Here is a 24,520-nt window from a genome sequence, read left to right as displayed (position 1 = left end):
CGAATCCCAAGCCGTTTCATGTTGACGTCAACATGAAACATTAGCATATTGCCCGCCCACTTGTTGGTCTTTTACTAAAAGCTAAAAGCTAAAAGAACTAAAAGTACTGTGTTTCCCCAGTAACGCTGTACACAAAGCAGCACTGCTCACAAACGCTGCTTTATCAGGCATTACAGGCATGATGAAATGGAAATGAGACCAATTGGACCAATCACCTCAGATTAGCATCACGCAAAGGAGGGGTTTGGAAAAATGAATCATTGAGCGAATCGTTTGGGATTGGGAGTCGTTGAGCAAGTATGGTAAAAAAAATATATAATTTATTTTTTTTAATTATTTATATATTAAAAAATAATTATAAGACGGTGTTTTTTGACCTTGCATGCATGTCAACCTGTTGTTGGGGACTCCCAAAACCAAAATATGAACCTTTCATTACCCATAATAGGGGCACTTTAAAACATTAGCTGATATTTGTTTCATATGTAAGCAAAACAGACAAATTATAATTAATTATAACTGATTGTAACTGAAATGTTCAAAGATCTGAATCAGAACCTAATCAAATTGAATCGTAACAGAATTGAGAGCTTGTGAATCAAATCAAAACATACAGCACAATCAGTATAGACACATTCATGAACAAATGATTTAATGAATCATTCAAAAAGACTAATTGATTAACCATTTGAATCAGACTGATGGATTCTTCTCTGAATGAAGCCAATGAATCAATCAGAGCATTACTGAATGAACATCAAGTTATAATTACTTTAAGCAATGGAGTATTTTGATAAAATACATAATTATTTAACGTATAATATCAGAAATGCAATTTAAAGTTTACTTCATTTGGTTGAATGAGCAGTTGTTGGTTTAATCTGTTAAACAGAAATTGAATGCATTGTTTGGGCCCTGTTGTTAATTTTTATAAAATAGTTAATTAGTTAAATGTAAAGGTTCTTTGAATAATTAAAAAAACAGCTGAGAGAGAATTTTTTCCCTATGTAAGCAAGATTAACTATAATTCATTATAACTGATGTATGCACAGAAGAATCAGAATCAAATCAAAAACGAATCGGAAATAATCAGATTAACAGAATCAGCCTATCCTACAATGTTTCGCAATCATCGGTGAGGGAGTCACGATCAAAGGCTGCCTATTCTGCCATCGTTTTACGAATCCCACAGTTTGTCTCCAAAACCGTAAAGCGTGCATCAGGCTTAAGTCAGCTAAAGAGCCAAAAGCTTACATATTATAAATGCAGCTGACAACAATGCTAGAAAACAAGATGCTATGTGCCTCAAGTCAACAAACAGTAAGAATGGTCTAAAATTAGCCCTCCCTGGCATTGTGTTGTGAAAGAAGATTGTAAGGTGGGAAGGAACGCAATACATTCGCGGTGACAAATTAAATCACAGCCGAAGCTGGAGAGCTTGTTTTAAGACTAATGATACACAAAGTCTTCAGTGTGTTGTTTGGCCGGCAGCAACTCCATCATTCCCACGCAGAGCTGCATAAATGACGCTCAGCAGACAGATCCATGAGCCCAGCACCCTCCGCTTTACCTGCAGGCACAGTGAGCTCAGCCAGGACATATTGGATAGGCCTTGAAAAATTTCTGAGGAGGAACTCATTATATAGGAAAACATTGCTGATGTCTGCATATGGAGCAAGGACACATCATCTTTTGTCTGTTCAAAGGGTTTAAAAGCAAATCTGGTAACCTTTAAATGTCTGCGTCATCCCGCTGCAAAAACAAAGCTTCTCAAAGTGACTGAGTCAACAATCGGATGCGTCCAGCTATCTGTCTTCACGTTCCGCTCTTAATTGGATTGTTTGGGAGATTCATGGAGGAGATTTCTAGGACAGGGAAGTTTGAGGTGGCGATACCGGATAACGAGAGGAGAAAAACATCTACAGATGCTGATGAGTATGTGCATTCACATCTAGAAGCAGTTTTCTGCTCTAACTTGACACCATCTTATAAAATATGGACCCGCCCTGCGGCGCACCTGATCTAGAGCTCAGCTGTATTCATTGTTTTATATTTCATCAATACCCAGCAGTGCGTCCATATATCCAGTTGGATGGTACACTTTTTGCCCTTTCACGGAAACCAGCTTGGCACACACTTGCACCTATCAATATTAATCTCTGATCCATGGCAGATTCAATCCCCTCGAAATCAAATAATGCTGACGACCTCTCATACTCATAGACTAAACTCGCAGGCCAAGTCAGTGGTGTAGCGCAAATCTTGAGAAACCCTCCCACAAGAATGGGATGTCAAGAACAAGTGTGGGTGCAGTAGCACCTCTGATGGAGACAGTTCTGTTATTTTGGGCAGTTTAGTAAAGACAAAATATAACTGCACTCTCACTGAAGCATTTTATTATTACAAACGTTTCAGCAATTTTGAGCAAGATACATATCGATTTGCATTATATTTATATGACTAAATATATTCGTAAGGTTACATTACCGTTTAAATACATTACAAGCACAGCATAAAATGATAATAACTGTAATGCATTTTATTTGTGCATTATATTCCAAGTCTATTCAATTTAATACTTTTTCTACTATTTAAAAAAAAAAGTGGTGAGGGTATAGGTGAGGTTATGAAAGTAAAAATATCTTTATAATAGTAAGAAGTACACTACTGTTCAAAAGTTTGGGGTTGGTAAGATTTTTAAATGTTTTTTTTAATGATTTTTTTAAGTCGAGGCTGCATTTATTTGATCAAAACAGAAATATTTTTATCATTACTGCAGTCTTCAGTGTCACACGATCCTTCAGAAATCATTATAATATGCTGATTTGCTACTCAAGAAACATTTCTTCTGATTATCAATGTTGAAAACATTTGTGCTGTGTCATGTTTTTGTGGAAACTGTAATTATTTTTGTCAAGAAAGTTCAAAAAGAACAGCGCTTACTTAAAATAAAAATCTCATATGCAACCATTGCAGAAGGTTCAAACGATCACTGATGCTCCAGAAAGAAAAACGATGCATTAAGAGCCGGGGGGGGTGAAAGCTTTTGAACAGAATGAAGATGTGTATATTTTTCTTATTTTGTCTAAATATCTTTTTTTTTTTAGTACTGCCCTTCAGAAGCTACAGAAGATACTTACATGTTTCCCAGAAGACAAAATAAGTTACATTTACACTGATCTTCAAATTCAAAAAGTTTTCACCCTTCTGCTCTTAATGCATTGTTTTTCCTTCTGGAGCATCAGTGAGCATTTTAACCTTCTGTAATAGTCCCTCAGTTGTCCTCAGTGTGAAAAGATGGATCTCAAAATCATACAGTCATTGTTGGAAAGGGCTCAAATACTCAAAAATGCTGGAAAACCAAAGAATTTGTGGGACCTGAAGGATTTTTCTGAAGAACAGCAGGCAGTTTAACTGTTCAGGACAACCAAGGGACTCATGAACAACTATCACTAAACATAAAAAACACAGCTGTGGATCATTCAGGTAAAAACACAGTATTAATTTCCACGACATTCTAATTTATTGAGATGCACCTGTACATATACATATATACATATATAATGTGAACAGGCTGCTTCATTACTTTCCAGCCTCTACTTGGCTAAAAAATAGAAAACAAAAATAATGTGCTGCTTTTATAATGTAAAATCAGTATACAATCAACCATATGTAATACCATAATGCTGTGAGGCTGACCCATATGCGTTCATACAATATATCCACTTGGATGGCACACTTTTTTTGCCCCGTCACAGAAACCAGCTTGGCACTCACTCTCCTATCAATATTAATCGCTGATCCACAGCAGCTCCAATCCCCTTGAGCCGACCCCTCACACCCACAGACTAAATGCGCAGGACCCAGGGTCACGTTTCTCCAACCGTAGCCGTCCACGGGCCCTAAAGACCAGACTTCATATCAGATAAAATTGTGACTGTTTCAGATGTCTAGCAGGTCCCCCGAGTTCTCCTGTACTCACCGTGAGTGGATTACCCGCCGTGTCTGCTTGAAAGCAAGTTCTGCTCGAACGGTAATCCGAGGTTAAGACGGTTACACCAATAAACTTCTTACATGCTTACTCTGCATGTGGAGAAGTTAGGCCCGGGAAGGAACACAAGAATGGCTCTTCCAAGCGAAAACCAGACATGACTTAGTTCAGCCTGATGATCACAGAAAAGTCCTGAGCATAGATGATTCCTCTGAAAGGCTGACACTATCACGCTCCTACTCGCCGTGCATGACGATTTTGCGAAAGAAGAGAAAGTGTGGCATCTGTTAAAGGTGCCACTATCGGTGCTTCCATTTAGCCATTTATTTTGTGTTATAAATGGTAATCATCTCTAAATGTCACCCCTTAAAGCTACTGAGCATTTCGGCAAGACATTATGGCTTAATTGATTTTTTTGATAGTAGAGTGCAACCCTATCCTTTCTCACTCTTTGCTAGCTCATCAAAAATGTATTACATTTCTATATAGCACCAATTACCTGCCATTGATTTATTTGCTGGGAATTCCTTGTCCTGAGCTTTCCTTTGCATGTTAAAAAACATGGATTGGTAGAGTATTTTTAAGAGCTCAAGAAAACCTCATTAGGATCAGAATAAAACAGCTACTGGAAAATTGATAACGATAAATGACAACAACATTTATGAAAAAACACGATAATTCATGGTTGATACACTAATGAAAATTAGATGTAGAAAAATGTTTCACTCAGAAATTGCTAGTCTATCTATCTATCTATCTTAGCTGATATATTATATACATAAATCTATATAATATATCAGCTTTAATGCACTGATTAAAATATCAAAATCAATCCAATGTCAAAAGTTTGATGACAAAAAAGATATTCAAAATATATAATTTACCTTACAATAGGAATGGAAAAATATGCTCAAATACTCCATTTACGGTCAAAGAACTTTACTAAACAAGCTTTTTCACAAAATCTGTCATTTTCAGTTACTGTTTGGATGTAGTGAAACATCCACAGATGTAGCACATTTGTATTTTCTTCCATTACTGGCCACAATTCTGCCCTTGAAATCAGGATGAGGCATAAGATAACCTCTTCAGAATCATTTATACTGTAAACCTAAAAATCAGCTGAAAATGATAGGAATCGTGTTTGTGGCAATTTTTCTGGTTATTAAGTGATAAAACAAGATTTGTTCAGCTTACAAATAATTGTCGAAAGCAAAACTGCTACAAAATGCATCATACTTTGTGAGCAAATGAGACACTATTTTTGGAATCAGCACCCCATAATTAGCATTGGATTTCATTCAGCAATTATGATGCAGGGAACTGCAATCTTTGTTTTTATTTACAACTTTAAAAATATTTTTTTTTACAGTGTGTGTTTCATCAGATCATTTCAAGGATGTGTTAATGTCATTCTTATGGAAGGCCGAGGATATTTGTAATCGTAATCTGAGGCACAGACACGCCGAGATCCTGATAAGATTTTCGCTCCAAAATGAATCTCTACGGTGAAAGATCAAGCGAGTGACAGAAAAGGATTTGACAAGCACAACCTGACAAGTGACAATGACGGCGAGGCGCCGCGAGGCCACCGAGTCCACTATCTGCGTCGAGATCTTATTAGGGCGGCCCGCCCGTCTCTGCACGAGCCCCTGCACTTTACCCTCTTCCCGCTGTCTTTTTTAGCTCATGGACAGTAACATGCATCAGCGGCATACTTACACTCTCTCACACGCACATACACTGATGCACAAGCACAGCAGGACACAGGAAAAATGTAAAAAAGGGTGAGATGGAGTGAGAACCCTGCAGCTCAGATGGGATACTGTACCTTGGAAAGCGTTGATGGTGGTAGTGGTGGGTGGGGGGGTTGTGGTGAGAACATCTAGATGGAGAAAATGAAAACACACATAAGAGGTATTAAATGAAGGAGAGAAGTCACAAAAGCCATCATGTTAGTATGATAGAGATATTTGAAAGAAAGAGGAACATCTCTTTACCAAAGCCCCCTTTACACCTGGGAACATTTTTGTCATCATACCATAAACCTGACTACATTTACTGGGCAAAAATCTTTACTTAAAGTCTTGTTTTCCAAAACTTGCCTGCATAATAACAGATCAATGTCTGTCATTTTGATGGAATGATTTGTACATTTTCCAACATGCTGTTCTTTTATCAGGTCTTATGATCTGGTCATCTAATTTAATGAACAATATCCTGTTTCTCTTTCCAGATCCTCACAGGGGCAATTCAAAACTTTATTGTCTCCCATTTTCTTCACTTGTAAGCCTTATTAGCATCCTTTTACTGTGGGAATGTTTCTAAAGCAGGGAAATGCAATAGAGAGCAACAGTGCCTGCCCACTTGTTAAGCCGTCTTGGTTCTGGAAATATTTTTTCCATTCATTTTTTTTCCATAGGGATTTTTTTTTTTAATCTTCATCAAAGAGTTCAAAGACGTGAACCAAACCAACCAGCTCTGAGATTAATCAAAACATTACAAAGTCTGAATTGAAACAAAAATGTATTTGAAAACTGGACAAAAAGGGAAATGTACAAGAATGTGTACTTAATGGCTTTAATGAGGGAATAAACTACAAACCAATTTAGCATGATGTGTTACATTTTTGAAGTCTCTTGTGCTCACTAAAGCTGCATTTATATGGTCAAAAATACAATAAAACAGTAATATTGTGAAGTATTATTACAACTTTAATTTTACAAGTAAAATTTTAAATGTAATTTATTCCTGTCATGGAAAACGTCTCAGGTTACGTATGTAACCATAGTTCCTCGAAGGAACGAGACGCTGCGTCGGAAAACGCTAGGGGAACGCCCTTCAGCGTGACCGGCTCTGAACCTCGTGTGTAATCAGACCAATAGATGGGCGAGACGTCACGGGGCGGGTGACGTAATGACCAGGAGGCTACAAAAGCTTGTGCGGTGAGACCAGCGTCAGCTTCCAGGAATGAAGCAAGCGCGCCCATCTATTGGTCTGATTACACACGAGGTTCAGAGCCGGTCACGCTGAAGGGCGTTCCCCTAGCGTTTTCTGACGCAGCTCGAGTTCCTGAAGAGGAAGCTGAATTTTCAGCATCATCACTCCAGTTTTCAATGTCACATGATCCTTCAGAAATCATTATAATATGCTGATTTTAGTTCTCAATGAACATTTTATTATTACGTTTATTATTATTCGAAATTGAAATTTAAAAGTCACTTTACGGTCATTTTTAATAAATCTAATGCATCCTTGCTAAATAAAAGTATTCATTTATTTTGAGAGTAATTAAATGTGGAATTAATTTGTAATTAAATATAATTATGTAATTTTTTTGATATAATCAAAAATAAATGATCCTAAACTCTCCCTAAAACCCTACTGTTCAGCTCTATAAAGTGACTTTCCCTTTTTTAAATCTGTCAAAAAGACATACAATGTTTTAAACTAGCCTATCCGTTAATGTCTTTGATATTTGGTAAAACATGGAACATGCTCAGTTTGTGTAACCTCTGATGTAATATATAAGTTGTGCTTTCCATTTTATGTGGGTAATTGCAGGCTGACTTTTATTAAATCACACTTGAGATATACTATAATACAATATAATACTATAATACACTAAAGAATGTCCAAATGTAAAGGGGGCTTAATTCAGACAATAGCTCATAAATATCCTTGATTGAAATGAAAAATGGCCTGTTATTTTGCTTTTACATGAAATTGCATGTCTGACTGTGAAGCATTATCTTGCAAAAGAGTGTTATTGAAACAGCTGAAGGCAAATTGGCCAGCTATAGATATTTGATCAAATGTAATGTAAGAAACATGTAAAGAAAATGACTTGAATTGAAATAATGGGCTTACTACCTGCAATAATAGAAAACGGCAGCTTAAGTGATATAGAATTAGACGTCCAAGCAATAGTATAAAGCTTGCATTTCAATGGGCATGACACTGGCTGACACAAGCCGTGTAATTAAACAAAACACACTGTGCCAAAGGCTTTGTTCAGACAGGCAGCAAAAATCCGATGTTTTGGCATATCTGACTCAAATCCGTTTAGTTGTTTTGTTTGTAGACTGAACAGCGGAAAAAACACCACATGAAATCCGATGTTTACAAAGTGATCTAAACCCCATCCAATCCGATTAAAATCAGACTTTTTTGGAACGCATCCGATCGGCGTTTTCCGACACACTGTGTATGTAACGTCACACAAAAGTGTGCAATACAGTCTGCAGCTGTGTCCGAATGCACTGTATAATGAATGAGCGAATAAATCAGCAGTATTTGCATGAATGTGCCTTGTGATTTCAGCTCTGCGGTGAGATGCAGTGATGGACGTGAGCAGAGGCAAAATTTCCGTTTCCCGTCCTCTCTGACAGCTGCACTCAGATGTTGTATGAGAAAGTTTCACGGCATCTTGCTGACGCATACATCATTACTACAGCAACTGATGTAGATGTAGCAGATATTGACTTACAAGGCCAAAACAAACGGATCCGATTTCACCGCTCGGATGGTCAGTCCTAAAGTTTGCATCCGAAAAGCAAATGGGATTTACGTGCAGTGCAGAAAACCAAAAAGGTCCACTCGACTTGATTCAAATCTTTCAGGCAGCTTTCCTATCATGCGGCGAGTATGGAAACGGGAGAAAGAGAAAATTACATTATGAGAATCATTTATTAATAAACACACAGTCATATTGGATACAGCCATCGCACAATCAGTGGAATAATGGAGCGCTGGCAAATGCGGCCAAGCTATTGTACTATGTGACTATCATTCCACTTTTTAGCACAGATACTCAGGCGCCTTGCTGGGGAACAGTCGCAGCAGGCAAAATGGGCTGGCTGTCTCCATCACTTTATTGTCTGTGCTCCATCAAAAGATCTCAGTAGGAGCCCAAACACTTCCCAACTAATGATAAAACATCAAGGACAGGATAATGTCTCTGAATGTAGATGCTGGGAGACGCATCGCCTGATGAAAATATTTCAGGGATTTCGTGCGCCGTGACCGATTGCAGACGGGTTTTGGAAATGTCATAGTCTCGTGGCTGAAATTGTGCATGCAGGGGATACGGCCAACACAAAGGTCTGAATAGGATGTGGCATGCATAATAGTCAAGCAAACAAGAATTTTCCACGGGCAATTTGCAGGCTGGGTGACTCCTGGCTCGATGTTATGAACGGCGAGATGCGAATGTGTTTGGACGTGCAATATTTCCATTTGTATGTGAAGGACGGAAATATGAAATTCCAATCACGCGGTGAGAAAATGGACGATACGAGTACTTATCGCAGACGGGATTGTCCTGACAACACTTGCGAGATGTATCCTCATAAAACCCATTGGCTCTGTTCCACTGTCTCTCAGCAATGCTGAATGTGTTGAATCACTGGGTAATGGTCCAGATTTGAGCTGAGCCGGCATGAGTCAGGCCGACCTGCCTTTATTTTCTGTTATTTATGTTGAAAAAATCACACCAGGAGACCTGTTTGCAGGTGAGACCAGCTCAACAACTGTGATTCTTATGATGACAGTAATGTTTTACTGATTGAATAAACTCTGATTTTAAAACATATGTAACATTCAGGATGTGAACTGACAAATTTGTCCTTGTTATTATATATATTGGCATGCTTTAACTATGTACTATGAATGAAGGACAATTATTAATTTTTGTTTGGTAGAGTTATGTGCGAAAACGGAAATTTGCTTATTATAGCACAACCTAGTGGGATTTGAAAACATCTCACTAAGTTTGTTGTCTTCATGGTTTTTTAACACAAACAGAAAAATAGATAGATAAGACAATCAGTACAAATATATAAAAGATAGTTCTCCCAAAAATGAAATTTCGGTCATCATTTTTTCATCCACATGTTGTTCCAAACCTGTATGAACTTATTTTTTTATATGGAACACTGAAGAAGATACGCTCACCGGCCACTTTATTAGGTACACCTTGCTAGTACCAGGCTGGACCCCCTTTTGCCTTCAGAACTTCCTTAATTCTTCATGGCATAGATTCAACAAGGTGCTGGAAGCATTCCTCTGAGATTCTGGTTCATATTGACATGATAACATCATACAGTTGCTGCAGATTTGTCAGCTGCACATCCATGATCCAAATCTCCCGTTCCACCACATCCCAAAGATCTGGAAATGGACCCTAGAAATGGTTGTATATAAAAATCCCAGTAGATCAGCAGTTTCTGAAATACTCAGACCAGCCCATCTGGCACCAACAACCGTGCCATATTCAAAGCCACCTTTCTTCCCCATTCTGATGCTTGGTTTTTCAGCAGATCTTCTTGACCGTGTCTCCAGTTGCTGCCAAGTGATTGGCTGACAAGATATTTGCACTAACGAGCAGTTGAACAAGTGCACCTAATAAAGTGGCCGAAGAGTGTAATTTGAACATTTGTTTACTGTTTAAACAGAAGAAATGTTTTTCTCCAACAACACTGGACCCCGCTGACTTTCATTATCTGGAGAAAAAAAAAAAGTTTTTGTGCTCCACAGAAGAAAAGTTTGGAATGACATGAGAGTGAGAAAAGATACACTGATCACCTGTGTATGAATAAAGTAAAAATCATGAGGTAGCAAACATTACTATAATGAACCGTTAAAGAGCTCTCCTTGTGGTCTACGACCCAGTAAAACGAAAAACCTTTGAGTGCATGATAAATTATCTATGCTAATGTATGAAGAGCCTTAAACATACGCAGTGGCTCCCTTTATGTGGTGTATCAATCCTATTCTCAATGTCAAATGTATTATGCTGTCACAGCAACAATTAAAGTGGTTGAAAGGCTGTCTAATACTGTCAAATATACAGTACACAGCTTTCATACTACGTATTAGCGGTCTTGACAGAAACTTTGGCCTCATATCAAACATTACAGAGTAGCTGTAGTCATTCAGCGTCTGAGGCAGTGAAGAAAAAACAGATAAGATTGTATGTGGCACGCTGTGACACCGAGTCTACATTTGCGTTTTAAACGTTTTAACAAGAGCGAATGTTACATGGGTTTGGCTGAGAGAACATCTCCCATAGGAGCCTGAATATGGAGGTTAATGCTGGACATGGTCTGTGTCGATACTTATTCTCTCCCAACAGGCTTTTGCACAGAACATCAAGTGACTGTAATTGAAACACACACAATTCCCACTGGGAGAGACATTGGTTAAAAAGAGTGGTAAATAACAGCACTGCCAACCTAGATGTAGGTGGAAACACATAGGGTGCAGGTTTAGAGGTTTAAACACACACATTAGAGTCTTTCAGGGGAGTATGGCAAATGAAAAAATAAAATACCATAACAGCCTGAACTTCAAAGAAATAATCTGCCATGAACATGAATATAAATGAAATGTAAGTGATAAACAGTCATAAATGAGATAAGGAAACTTAATTGAATAAATAAATAATGAATAAGACTAATGAAACAAAAATAATACAACTAATAATGTTATAATACAAATGCATTGTGATATATTATTACAGTAATATTATATACTAATATGAATATAAATGCATATTAGTATTATTATGACATTATGTTACAATACTATTAAAATAATATTAAAAACATACATTTATAATTGGACAATGTGATTTGCACCAAGGAGGTCTATAATAATAACTTTTTTCTGCAGCTTATATTCATATGCCAGTAGATGGCGACAAGTGACATTTATCGAGTCATTGAATCATTCGTTCAACCGATTTGTTCAAAAAGATTGATTTACTTAGGGACAGCAAATTCTATCTGGATGCCAAATAAATGATTTAATAAGTCATTGAATCATTCACTCAACTGATTTGTTCAAAATTCTGATTCATTCAGGAACGCCAATACTATATGTTGCTCAGAGACACGCAAGTAAATTTGATCAAAAATGGACAAAGTAACCGGCAATATTATGCTTGAAAATGATACTAATATAATATAAAAATTCCTATTAATTAATGGATCAATCATAGCCTTAACTCTTAAATCATACAGCAATGATTGATTAATATTGATAAGAATGTTTATCTATGAACATATCTTTCTTGTTTGAATCACACAAAGCATTTCTAATCATAATCCAGTGACTGGAAATTCAAAACAGGTGAACAGCAACATTTAAAACTAGAGACAGACTAAAAAGCAAACATGCAATTAGCTGGACTAGATTGATTAGCTCCACCAACGAATTAAATGCACTGCCTGAACTACACCTGCAAGCAATATTCCACTGTGAATGCTATACTTAAAAAGTGCAGAGAGGGTGTTAATAGATACACACTAATTAATCTGGATGACATGATTAGTGGGGGAAATCAATTCTCCTGTGAGCTCCAACGTGTATTTAGCTATTTTTGTTAAATTTTAGCATGCTTTAGGTCAACATAAGAAGCCTCAGATGTAATTAAAAGCTCTTATTAAGACATTCAAATCTCTACAGCTTTATAAATACTTTCGCTTTATATATTGTTTTCTGTTAATAAAGAGTAATGAGTCACTGAAGGATTTGCAAGATGTAAACTACATTTACATCAAAAGATGAAATGTGACTCAGGGGAAAAGTAAGGATAATGAAGGCAAACGTATACAGAATGATACAAAAGAATGGAGCATGAATCCAATGTCAAGGCTACAGACCTTGAGCATTTAAAATGACGTGCCGTTTCCTTCAGTGTCACATATTCCCAACTGCCAAATCTCCAGATAATTTAAACAACTTCATTATGATGATAAATGATAAACGCAGATAAACGTACATGAATTGCATTAAAGAAGTACCTGATCAGCAGGTTTTACTGTCAGTGGAACAATCCTGCGGGCAAAATCACCTACCTGGAAAACCATTACAACTAGCCTGTATCTTTCTGAAGGAAAAGGACCACGAAGTGAACTGAACATTTACTAGAGAAAGTACTTTGCTATAGCTAGACAGGGAAAAGTCCATTTCCAGTTAAATGCTTATCTGAAAAGATGTAAGTGACCTAGTTTAAAGAACTGAAAAAAATGGACTTCCAGTGATCTATAGTGTTTTAGGACTGGCAGAAGGTATTGCTAGGTCTCTGTAGAGGAATATTCGGCAATGTCCATAAAAGCTTTCAGGTCCATTTAGTTGGGAATGTGCAGGCGAACATTTCTTTAAGTTGCTTTCAACGTTAAAAATGTTAACTGCACCAACTATGCACACTTTTTTTTTTTTTACTGTATATCTGTGATCACAAACAGAGATGAAGGGCAGTCATAGGGTGCCCTTGCAGTGAAAGGAGGTTAAATGTGTCTAGCTCAAGGCCACAATAGCTAGCAAAAGTGTCTTTAGAAGGACTTAAGCCTTGGTCTTCCAATTCACGGTGCAGATGTTTCCGGACTGAGCCACCCACCACCACTAGAACCGGGATCAAGTTGGATTTTAACCCTGTATCTCTTCACCCCGAAAAATACTTATAAAGTCATGGCATAGACATCCCCTGCAGCAGCACAGTTACATCACATTTACCAAAGAGAAGATATTACTTCCGTCCTTTTCTTGAACTGGAGTTGACTTTAGTTGTATATCACAAAGCTTTTAAACTAGATTTGCAGCCCTAGATTTTCCTTTTTCTGAATTTGGACTAGAGAAAGGAACAAAGGGATATAAAATGGAACAGGAGAAAATAGAACAATTTAAGGATAATCATGATGATGCATTAGTGCAACAAACAACATTGGTATCATTACAAATGCAAATACAAAGCATATACACTGTAAAAACTGATTTATCATGTAACCTAAAAAGTGCTAGATGTGGTAAATTAACTGGTTTTATTCATGTCAAAAATACTATTAAATGTGAAATCAACCTGCTGCATTAGGTTACACCCATGAAACTCATTTTTAAAAGGTCAGAGCAGGTAGAAATAGCTCTTTAAGATAACTGTTTCATTTTGTTCAGTTTATATAGATGACTCTGCAAAAGTATGGGGTCAGTATGATTTTTTTAAATAAATTATGACTTTAATTGAGCAAGGATGCATTAAATTGATCAAAAATGGCATTAAAGAAATGAATAATGTTACAAAACATTTCTATTTCAACTAAATACTGTTCTTTTGAACTTTCTTTTCATTAAAGGGTCCTGGAAAAAATGTATTACGGTTTCCAAAAAAATATTAAGCATATATTATTATATTAGAATGATTTCTGAAGGATTATGTGACATAATGATGCTGAAAATTTTGCTTTGCCATCACAGGAATAAATGACATTTTCAAATATTAGTATATATATATATATATATATATATATATAAAGAAATTCAAGAACAGATGAGAAACAAAAGAGTTGACATGTATCAGTCTGGAAAGGGTTATAAAGCCATTTCTAAGGCTTTGGGACTTATCCACAAATGGAGAAAACTTGGAACAGTGAGTGGCCGGCCAACCAAAATTACTCCAAGAGCACAACGACGACTCATCCAGGAGTTCCTAAAAGAACCCAGAACAACATCTAAAGAACTGCAGGCCTCACATGCCTCAATTAAGGTCAGTGTTCATGATTAAACAATAAGAAAGAGACTGGGTAAAAACGGCATCCATGAGAGAGGTCCAAGGCAAAAGCCACTGCTGACCAAAAAGAACACAATTATTAAAGGCTCCTCTCAAATTTGCCAAAAAATATCTTGATTATCCCCATGAATTTTGGGCAAATATTCTGTGGACTGATGTGACAAAAAATGATCCCAAACACACCAGCAAGTCCACCTCTGAATGGCTCAATAAAAATTTAATTAAGGTTTTGGGGTGGCTAAGTCAAAGTCCGAACTTAAATATTCTGCAAAGAAGAGTGAGTCAAAATTCCTCCACAGCGATGTGAAAGACTCATTGCCAGTTATCGCTGCAAAGGGTGGCACAACCAGTTATTAGATTAGATTATTAGAATTGGTAAAACCTAAAACGTTGCTGCCGTATTTTTTACGGTAAAATTCCGGCAACCACAGCTGCCGGTTTTTTACTGTAAATTTTACGGAATTTGTTTTACAGTGTACTTGTGTAACTTTTAAAACAGGTCTTTTTGTAGAGTTTTGTATTGGAGAAAAAGTTTTCTTTTCAGCTAATCAGCTTTTCTATATAATTATTGTTATTGTTGTTATTATTATTACATTTGTTGTTTCCATCCAATTCCAATTCCAAGTTCCTAAACAAATAAAGCCTTTTTTCGAGCAAATTAACTGAGTACTATCTGTGCCGGAGGCTTCGGTAACACAGGATGGGTTTTCACTCTCAGCATCTCCGCTACAAGCTTATCAGGTTGAGACATGTATCTGTCCCATTGCAAATTCACATTAGCCTACAAAAACATTTGATCTGACATCAAAACAGTCCCCTTCGTGAAGGCCATGAATGCAGTAATGGTGTAAATGGAGAAACTGTTACACTGCCGCCATTGTCTTGGCATGCCCAGTATTAGGATTTTAGGAAATGAGTGTCTGCTACAACCAAGCTTCCTGTTCAACGCTTCATGAAAAAACAAACGACAAAACGACAGAGGAGCCGTAAGCATTTGCTCAACACAAGTCACTGCTTTACTGTGGCAGTAAAAGGAAATGCTCTGTAGCAAAAGCAAAGCTGCCATCCCCCGAGGAGCAGCATTAAAAGTAACTCTGACAGGCTGGAGAAGTATAGTGTACCCAGGATTATCAAGCTACAAGAGGTTTTTCCACTTGTTTTAGTCCTCTGAGGTAGGGCATGCTCGACAATTGCCAGTGTAAATTGATTTAGAAATGCACCACAAGACAACGATTTTATTTACTGCGAAGCGTGAGCGATTTGAGCCGTACTAAAGAGAAAAAGCAACTCTCAGGGTAACACTACAAATGCATATCATTTCCATTATAATAAGGCTTTTTATGGCTGAAAATAATTTGCAAAGTCCTCATTCACATATTACACAATGCTTGGGAGATTATCACTAAAAACCGCCACTTATACCAAGCCAGACGGCAATAAATCTCCTCTTTTTCCGAGACGCCCACTCGGCGCAAATAGACCCAAACTCCTCAAGCCTGTGAAATGAGAGGAAGTGGAGTAATCAGCAGGTGGTGCTCGCTCAGGTAGAGGTGACAGACATTGAACTAAGCTGGAAGTGGAACCGCTTCCAGGCCTGTGATGCACACAAACTCTCCCATCTGCAGATGGGATGCTGATGACATCATTCCCAAACACCTGCCTCTGATATCAGCATTATCAGAGGCTAATAACTGCGGTGCCAAACGCCTCAATGACGAGCCACCCTCTTCCATCTCTACAGGCTAATGTCTTGGGCTCGACAGGACAGCCTGTAATAGCTGCAGCTGGCGGGCCGTTAGCGCTCCCGAACACAACCTGCTTTAAACAATAACAACACTTCAATTCTTCTATAGCAAAGCAAAGCTTTGTTAAATCCCAGGCTTCAAGTGCCACTGTCATAGCAATTATTGCCTGGGCTTTGAAAAATCCAGCTGTCAGCCCTTGTTAAGGATTAAACATGCGCCAAACACAATTCACTTCCTGTGTTAATAAGTCTAGTACTATGAAAAACTCTCAGGTGAAGCATATTCAGTAAAACAATTAACCCTATATTGCATGCTTATTGAAAACAATGTTGAAAAAGACATTTCTGATTCAATTGTCTTGCATAAAATGGACCTCATTAGTAAAATCAAACACACAAAAAAAAAAAAAATAATAATAATAATTTTGGGATGAGGGCAATTTCCTTTTAGGTATTCTGTGCAACACTTAAAAGAAATTATTCAAAGACAGGTTTTTATTCATTTAAATATTTCTGAGAGACTTTTCTTTTATTATTTCCATTTTTTAAACAGATGTCACAGTCCTAAAAATGTTGGAAATAGTAAAGAACAAAGCTATTAAACTATATTATTGCATTAAAAAATTAAATGCTAAAAAGGCTGATATTAAATAACTAAAATAATAACTGCATTATAGTGGATCCATATCCACTACATTCATATACATGCCACTGTCGCAGTTGCTTCGGGGCAATAAACATATTTAAGCAATTCCTCAAAACATACAAATAATTTATGTGCTTCTAAATGTTTTAAAATAAAGCCTACTCAATAAGAAATATGAATCATATTTTTGAAGGATGGAAAAAAAAAATCTATAAAAATGCTGTAATGAAGCTTTCCAAAGCAAAAATGTGCACCCTCTACATAGTGCATTATGCCAGAAAAATATGTTGTGTGACCAAAAAATCATCCCTTCATTATTACCCATTTTATTAGCATCAAATGGAGAAAACCCAGAGGCAACATTGTGCAATAGAGGGTTAAAAGCTTGAGCAAGTCTTGAACAAAACAACAAGCTTCTTTGAAAAGCAAATGCATGTGGAACTTGAAACCCTTAAGTCACAACAACATTACGCAGCTGATTACATGTAGACATCAAGGGCTGGTTGTCCAGACACAGATTAAGCCAAGACTTAGACTGATATTGAAAACCATCCATTCACAGTGTCATTTTGTCCAAGACTATAGATTTAACTGTCTTGGAAACTCTGCTCTTATGGATTGTTGTTTACAGATGCAGATTAAGTTCAAGTACATACCATATACATAAAGGATGTAATCATCATAGGCTTCTCCCACTAAGTTAGATGCCACACAGCGGTACGTTCCGTTGTAGGACTTGTTAAGGTTTTCGATGAAGAGATCAGAGCCAGTAATCACGGCGTGGGAGGGGAAATCATCATCCACTTTGAGCCAGTTAATTTGATGAGGGCTGTAAAACATCAGAGTAATCATTTAGTGCTCAGTGTGAAAATGCTCAGACAGAGGCAGAGAGGAGAGAATAATGCGTGTTATTCAGGAATACTTTAGCACTGCTGTAAAATCAACACCTGTGCAAACAAACGAACATGATGCTATCACAGCTCAGCTGCAAAGTCTTGTTTTAGTTCACATATGGGCTGATTTCTATTCTTTTTTTTTACTACTGGATTAAATTTAATTATAAACTGAATTAACTTTTCCAGTATCTAAATATACTATAATCTTAGTATTCTATCTATCTATCTATCTATCTATCTATCTATCTATCTATCTGTGTATCTATTGTGTGTGTGTGTCTATCAAAACAACAAAACAAATACAAAATAAGTATGAAATATCAACACCAAACCATGTACATATTTGCATACCTGTCTGTCTATCCGAGCTATTCTTGTTATCATCTATTATTATCTGCATGATAAAGCAACCAAACAAATTCATATGAAATGAGTAAAGTGGCCTGAGGGCCCAGCATTGGACTCACTGCGGTTTTCCTTTAGCTTTGCATGTCAGCTCGAGATTTTCCCCTTCTCTGGTCAAACCCTCAGGGAATTCCACCACAATCTGCACTTCTGGTTTATCTGTGCATTGGACACAACAAAGACACAAACACAAACTCATTTCTAGTTGCACTGCAGTACGTTGATTCAGCTCGGTACCCTTATTGTATCTATCTAATTATCATTCTAAGGCCACATACCTGCCTCTCAGTCTGATTAGAAAACATCCCCAACAGGTTTGGACATCATTTGTGCATTCACATTTACGTTCATGTGTATTATGCATTCATGCTTAATACAAAGACCTGTATAATGAAGGCAGCAGATCTCAGCTGCTCTTCTGGGCTTCACTCTTCATGCTGCACTATATTAAGTCAACCCAGTGAGCCTAAAAGAGTGCGAACATGGCAGTACGTGATTTTTATAGCCTGGGTAAAGCGTGTGAGGAAGGATGACACTGCTATGAATTTAAACAGTCAATTTAACAGTACTGTAAAATGTTTTTTCTTCTTCTCTTTTATCTATGTTAGTCAAAATGTCAAGCTGTTACAGTTGAGCTGATCCCTCCTGCCTTTTCTTCTCAAAGGTCACCCTGAGCAGTCAGCTATCTGAATAAATTAATATTCTGCCAAGATTACAAAAGGGTAGGTTAACCTTTCCAGGACTTCCCGTGCCACAAAAAAAGCATGCGGCAAACGCTCTTAATCAATGCATTATTTGGCGGACAGCATTTCATGCTTACGCATAACAAGAAAGGGTCTGTTTTAATTAAAGCAAATGCCTAGACCTCGGCCGGGTTAAAAGGAATAGTTCACTCCAAAATTGAATTTCCGCCATTATTAACTCACTTGATTTCTTTCGACTAAAAACCATGTGAATTTCACCAGAATTTCCTCTGTAGAGCAACTAAAAATGGATCTTCTCCAATTTATAGTGACCATTGACACATAAGCATTAAAAAAGCACCATTAAAACAATCCATATGATTCATGGACTATATTCCACATCTTCTGAATCCACGTAATATCTGGGAAATATTTAGCCTCTTATTCACATAATCATCCACTCCAGTGAGCTGTGAACACTGACCGGATCACTGAGTCAAAATGATTCATGAACAAATTGTTCAGTCTGAAAGAAACGGTTCATTGAAAAGAATCGGCTCACTGAAAAATGACATAACCCAAAATGAGTCGCTGTGAACACAGCAAGGTAAAAAGGGTGTTGTTTTACACGACCACTGAGGAATTTTAACCAAAGTATGTTGCAGACCGTTCATGAAGGCCCTAAAGAATCATACCAACTTGTGGACGATCAATGTCCCCTTTGAAGCACAGCCACCACAAAATCATTCTCAGTAACTGTAACTGATTACAATTACTTTTATTATGTAATTAAATTACGTAATTCCGTTACATGTAACTAGTTACTCCCCCACACTGCATACAGTAGACTATTTTAACGATGTCCTCACTACCTTCTGTGCCTTGAATGTTGCGCAGATGCGTTGCTGTCTATGCAGGGTCAGAAAGCTCTCGGATTTCATCAAAAAATCTTAATTTGTGTTCTGAAGATGAACAAAGGTCTTACAGGTTTGGAATGAGTAATTAATGACAGAATTTTCATTTCTGGGTGAACTATACCTTTAATATAGTGTGCTATTGTAAAGACTGTAAGTCTATCCCTCACAGCCTCGTTTTCATCTGTGTTAAATTCAATATAGCATCTAACCTGACTAAAGTCTATTCCTATAAGCAAATATCTAGGCTTCACTCGTGTTAATTTCTCGATAAACGGTCTAACTGTGGAATGAAAGGTTCAACGTCAATCAAATTGCTGCTTGAAGATGCTTAAAATCATTCCTTTTGTGTTCCACAAACAAAACAAGTGTGACATTAAGGTGAATAATTTCATTTTTGGGTGAACTATTCTTGTCTAGGCCTCACTCCTGTTCATTTCCTCATAAACGGTCTAATTGTGTAACAAAAGGTTCTTTAGTTCATTACAACGTCAGTCAAATTGACCTCTGCATGCAGGTGGGAAGATTAAACCGAAGCTATTTTACAGCTGAAAGTTTTCTCCTCATCTTGAGATAACTCACACTGCACTTCCAGGTATTTCTGGGCTTGGAAGTCCTTCACGGCTGGATGGTCAATGATGCAGATGACGGCCACTCCATCGTCCTCCTTAGAGACGGTGAGCCTGAGCCGGCTGGTGACAGTGAACATCCTGTCGTATAACTCCTCGACAGTCGCCTCACCTGGGAACGGCCGAAAGAGTGACATGTCAGCCATAACAAGCGAGCTCTCTCCATCCCGGCCTGCTCATAATAACACAGTGTCACCAAGAGAGGGAGGAGGGTCACGAGGAATGATACCGTCACCTCCAGACAAATTTCACATTCATTTATTGTCGGAGAAAAGGTCTTTTGAGTGCACACCTAGCAGTCATGCTTAATACAGCGTGTGTTGGGCACATTCTGAGCCATGTGTGTGACGTTCAAACATCACAACAGGACATAAAACACAGGGTTGCATGACAGTTTGTTCACCATGTGAAAATTAAATGCTTTTTATTGGGGGTTTGCCACTTTTATTGATTTATCGATGACATGAGCTAGACTACTGTTAGCTTGGCTAGTCCAAGGTAGTTTAAATTGGTCTCCAAGCTGGTGTTGTAAAGGTTTAAAAGGTATTTGAATCTCAAGATCTCATGGCAATTCATAACTATTGACTATTTGGTGAATTGGTGGGTATTTTTTTTTTTATGAGCTGAACATACAGAACATTTTCGTATTATTTACATTGTAAGACTCAATGTGAAATTACCACCTCACAAAATAGTTGATTTCCCTTGAGATTGGGTTGAGTTTGGTCACATTTACTGTTGTTCGGCAAAATTTCCATGGCCAAAATACTGTAATTTCAGTAGGAATCTATGCAATTGGGAATTTCGCTTGAGGGCGAAAGATTTCCTCATGCAGATTTTGCAACGAGTTCAAGTTTTTCACACAAAATCATCATGCTGACTAACACAGTGTTGGGAAGGTGACTTTGGAAATGTAACAGGTTACAGATTACAAGTTACCCTATTTAAAATGTAGTGTAACTATTTCAATTACTTTATTAAAGTAATGTAACGGATAACATTCGATTACTTTTTGATTACTTTTCTAAATTTCTAACGAATGCTTTCAACTGTTAATCACTTTGAAACAGGGTTAACCTTACAATAGTACTCAACACTACCTACAGACTTTCAAAATACTTTAGTACTTGAGATTATAATAATTTAATTTTAAAGTTCAACCACCACAAAATCAGACTTTAGGACCTATTTTTACTTTGAGGTCATTCTGAGGTTAAATACAGATTTAAAATAATAAGATATAGTTTAATAGCTATGATCCTGTTTTTGAAATCAAATCTTTGCATAGTTATGACAGAAAACACTGGCATCTAACAATGCCTTGGAAAAAACAATTAATCTTAAAAAATAAAGCATATACATAAAACCAAATTGAAATAAAACAGTTATTAAATAAACGTGTCCTATTCTGTGTCCTAAACTCCTGAAACATTGGTGTCTCATATTTTAGAGTCAATGCAATTTGGGAAAGTCTAATCTGTATATGTGTGAACATATTCAGATGTAGCCCCCTTTGTAATCATTAACATTTTCATAAGTAACTGTAATTTAATTACACATTGTAATTAGCTGTAACAGATTAATTCCGTTACATGTAAGTGGTTACTCCGCAACAATGCTAACATAAAGCCGCTTGGTTTAAAAGTGAGTTGTGTGAGCGGTGCTTCATACAACGTTATGCTATATGACAATAGATAATTTACATTTTCTTGTCAACAAATTTCACCGAAATGTGACCGCACCTTTACACTACAAGCTACATGACATAGCTGTTTCAAACTTTTAAGATACAACATATTTTTTATAAACAGTATTCAAAATCTAAAAATTCAAAAAATGAATGCTGTAATCTGATGTGTTGTTGTAGAAAACAATATAAAACTCAGTTGAGACTTATTTACATGAAACAGTGCTATAAATTGAAATATCTCAAAATGTCCTTTTAAAAATGTCAAGGTAATTTCTAATACTGTTGGTGTTTTTGTGCACCTGTTTCGAAACTCTTTTGGTGGGAAAATGTCTTTATCTGCACTAGTGAGGAGGCATTCATACGCTGCAGGTGCTGAACTTAATAAAGAGCTTGTTAATCGCTGGCAAACGATAGGATGCATTTGCAGGTTTGGCTCCAACTGATTGCAGGTAAATATTCTGCTTCATCCAGTGCTCTTTTTGTCCTCTGTGTTTTAAAATGGTCCTTTTACTGTCTTAATAAATGAGAAACTGCTTCAAACAATTCGGTGTGTGAGCAAACTTTCTGAAACATGACTTGATTGTTCAATTATTGATAGGGAAAATGTAACAGTGCTACCTTGCTACTTAAAAATATAGCTTTGATACTGATATTAAGCGATGCTACCATCTTGATACTAAGAAATGTAGTTCAACTAATTGCTTAGCTATTTGTAGAGCCCAACACTGCTGCTAAAGCAGTTTAGCTATAACAATAAAAACATTTTTAAATAAAGAAATAAAGATGAAATAAAAAATAACTATTAGATGAAAAACTGAATAAGTTTAAATAACTTTAAACGTGAAGTAAGTTTAAGTACTGAAATAATGATTTTATATAACACGATTACCTCTATGTGATGTGATATCATAATAGTAAACAGTAAAATTCACAAGATTAGCAGTACTTATGCTGGATGGTCAGGACATGTGACCATGATGAATTCATATGAAGCAGCTCTGAAGTCAGTAGCTGCCTTTAGGGTTACTGCCCATCATGTTAGCCCTCATCCTAAGACAATTTCTAGACTCAAGGGCATTGAGCTAATTGCAGCACAGAGTATGACGGTTTACTTGGACCTAATGAAGTGGGAAATAATTACAGCTTGGATCTGACCTATAGCTCATCTCCCTTCTCGTCTGTCAGCGCATACTAAGACACTGTTACAAAAAATATATCAGCTACTGTACACCAAAGACAATTTAAATCCTGATATTATGATTATCTTTCAGTTAAATACCTTTCATGAAGGATCATACTAATTTTGTAATTGATTAACTGTCAAAAAGTACCATGGAAACCATCCCCATAATAGGAAATGATGTGTCCCTCATCATAGGGTTTGGGACAATGTTGCTTGTCGCAAGTTTAATCATACTGTACTTTATCATGGTAAATTCAGTGTGGAAACATCATCTATGACTGTTCACTTACACAGACTAATCAATGGACCAACCAAAGATTTATTATCGTTCATAATATGATATTAATATACATTATATTGTTTTAGACATTTTATATAATATTTGATAACTCCATTATTAACACAATTATTAAATAGAATTATGATCATTATAATGTTTGTGTCTGTTCAGTTAACTAAAACTATTAAAAAATGTCTTCGGAAACTGAAATACTTACAAAATAAAATTTAAATAAACTTTGTAACACTTTAGGGACCAATTCTCACTATTAAAGGGATAGTTAAAAAGATAGTCGTTGTGACGAGAGGGGCGGGGCCGAGAGCCGTGGGAACGAAGCGAGGCCGGTGGAGTAAATGCTGCAGTCGTCCGCGAGGGGCTGCCGCTTTACTTTCGTTTTGTGTTTGTTTATTTTATTATTAAAATCTTAAATGTTCGCCGGTTCCCGCCTCCTTCTTCCCGTGACTATGGACTGTGTTACAGTCATTATTTTTGTTTTCTTTGCATACAAAAAGTATTCTCGTAGCTTTGTAAAATTACGGTTGAACCCCTGATGTCACATGGATTATTTTACCGATCTCCTTGCTACATTTCTGGACCTTGATCGTGGTAATTACATTGCTGTATGGGAGGGTCAGAGAGCTCTCAGAATTCATCAAAAATATCTTAATTTGTGTTCCGAAGATGAACGGAGGTCTTACGGGTTTGGAACGACATGAGGGTGAGAAATTAATGACAGAATTTTCATTTTTGGGTGAACTAACCCTTCAACTTTGTTATCAAAAAAAAAAAATTACTTTTGTAATCAACTTGATTATCAGCATGTCTATTATTAACATATTGGCTGTTTATTAGTACATATAAAGCACATATTCTGCATGACCATATTCTACAT

General features: G+C 36.9%; 1 protein-coding gene across 3 annotated transcripts in view; it reads right to left on the bottom strand.

Annotated features, from left to right (window-relative positions):
- The window catches only part of LOC107662762 (cell adhesion molecule 1-like), a 188,599-nt gene that overhangs the window by 23,922 nt on the left and 140,157 nt on the right, over positions 1–24,520 (bottom strand). Inside the window, exons 5-8 of one of the 3 annotated variants that reach the window (XM_016452841.1) lie at positions 20,429–20,587; positions 18,312–18,408; positions 17,605–17,777; positions 5,823–5,876 (exon numbers count right to left, since the gene is read on the bottom strand). In XM_016452841.1, coding sequence (XP_016308327.1) covers positions 5,823–5,876; positions 17,605–17,777; positions 18,312–18,408; positions 20,429–20,587 — 483 coding nt within the window. The remainder of the gene's footprint in view (positions 1–5,822; positions 5,877–17,604; positions 17,778–18,311; positions 18,409–20,428; positions 20,588–24,520) is intronic. The other 2 variants (XM_016452842.1, XM_016452843.1) reach the window with 2 other exon arrangements.

The sequence above is a fragment of the Sinocyclocheilus anshuiensis genome, unplaced genomic scaffold (assembly GCF_001515605.1).
Source record: "Sinocyclocheilus anshuiensis isolate Anshui unplaced genomic scaffold, SAMN03320099.WGS_v1.1 scaffold1144, whole genome shotgun sequence".
NCBI lineage: Eukaryota > Metazoa > Chordata > Actinopteri > Cypriniformes > Cyprinidae > Sinocyclocheilus > Sinocyclocheilus anshuiensis.
The sequence above is the reverse complement of the archived record's forward strand: the minus strand, read 5'-3'. Positions and strand labels throughout refer to the sequence as shown.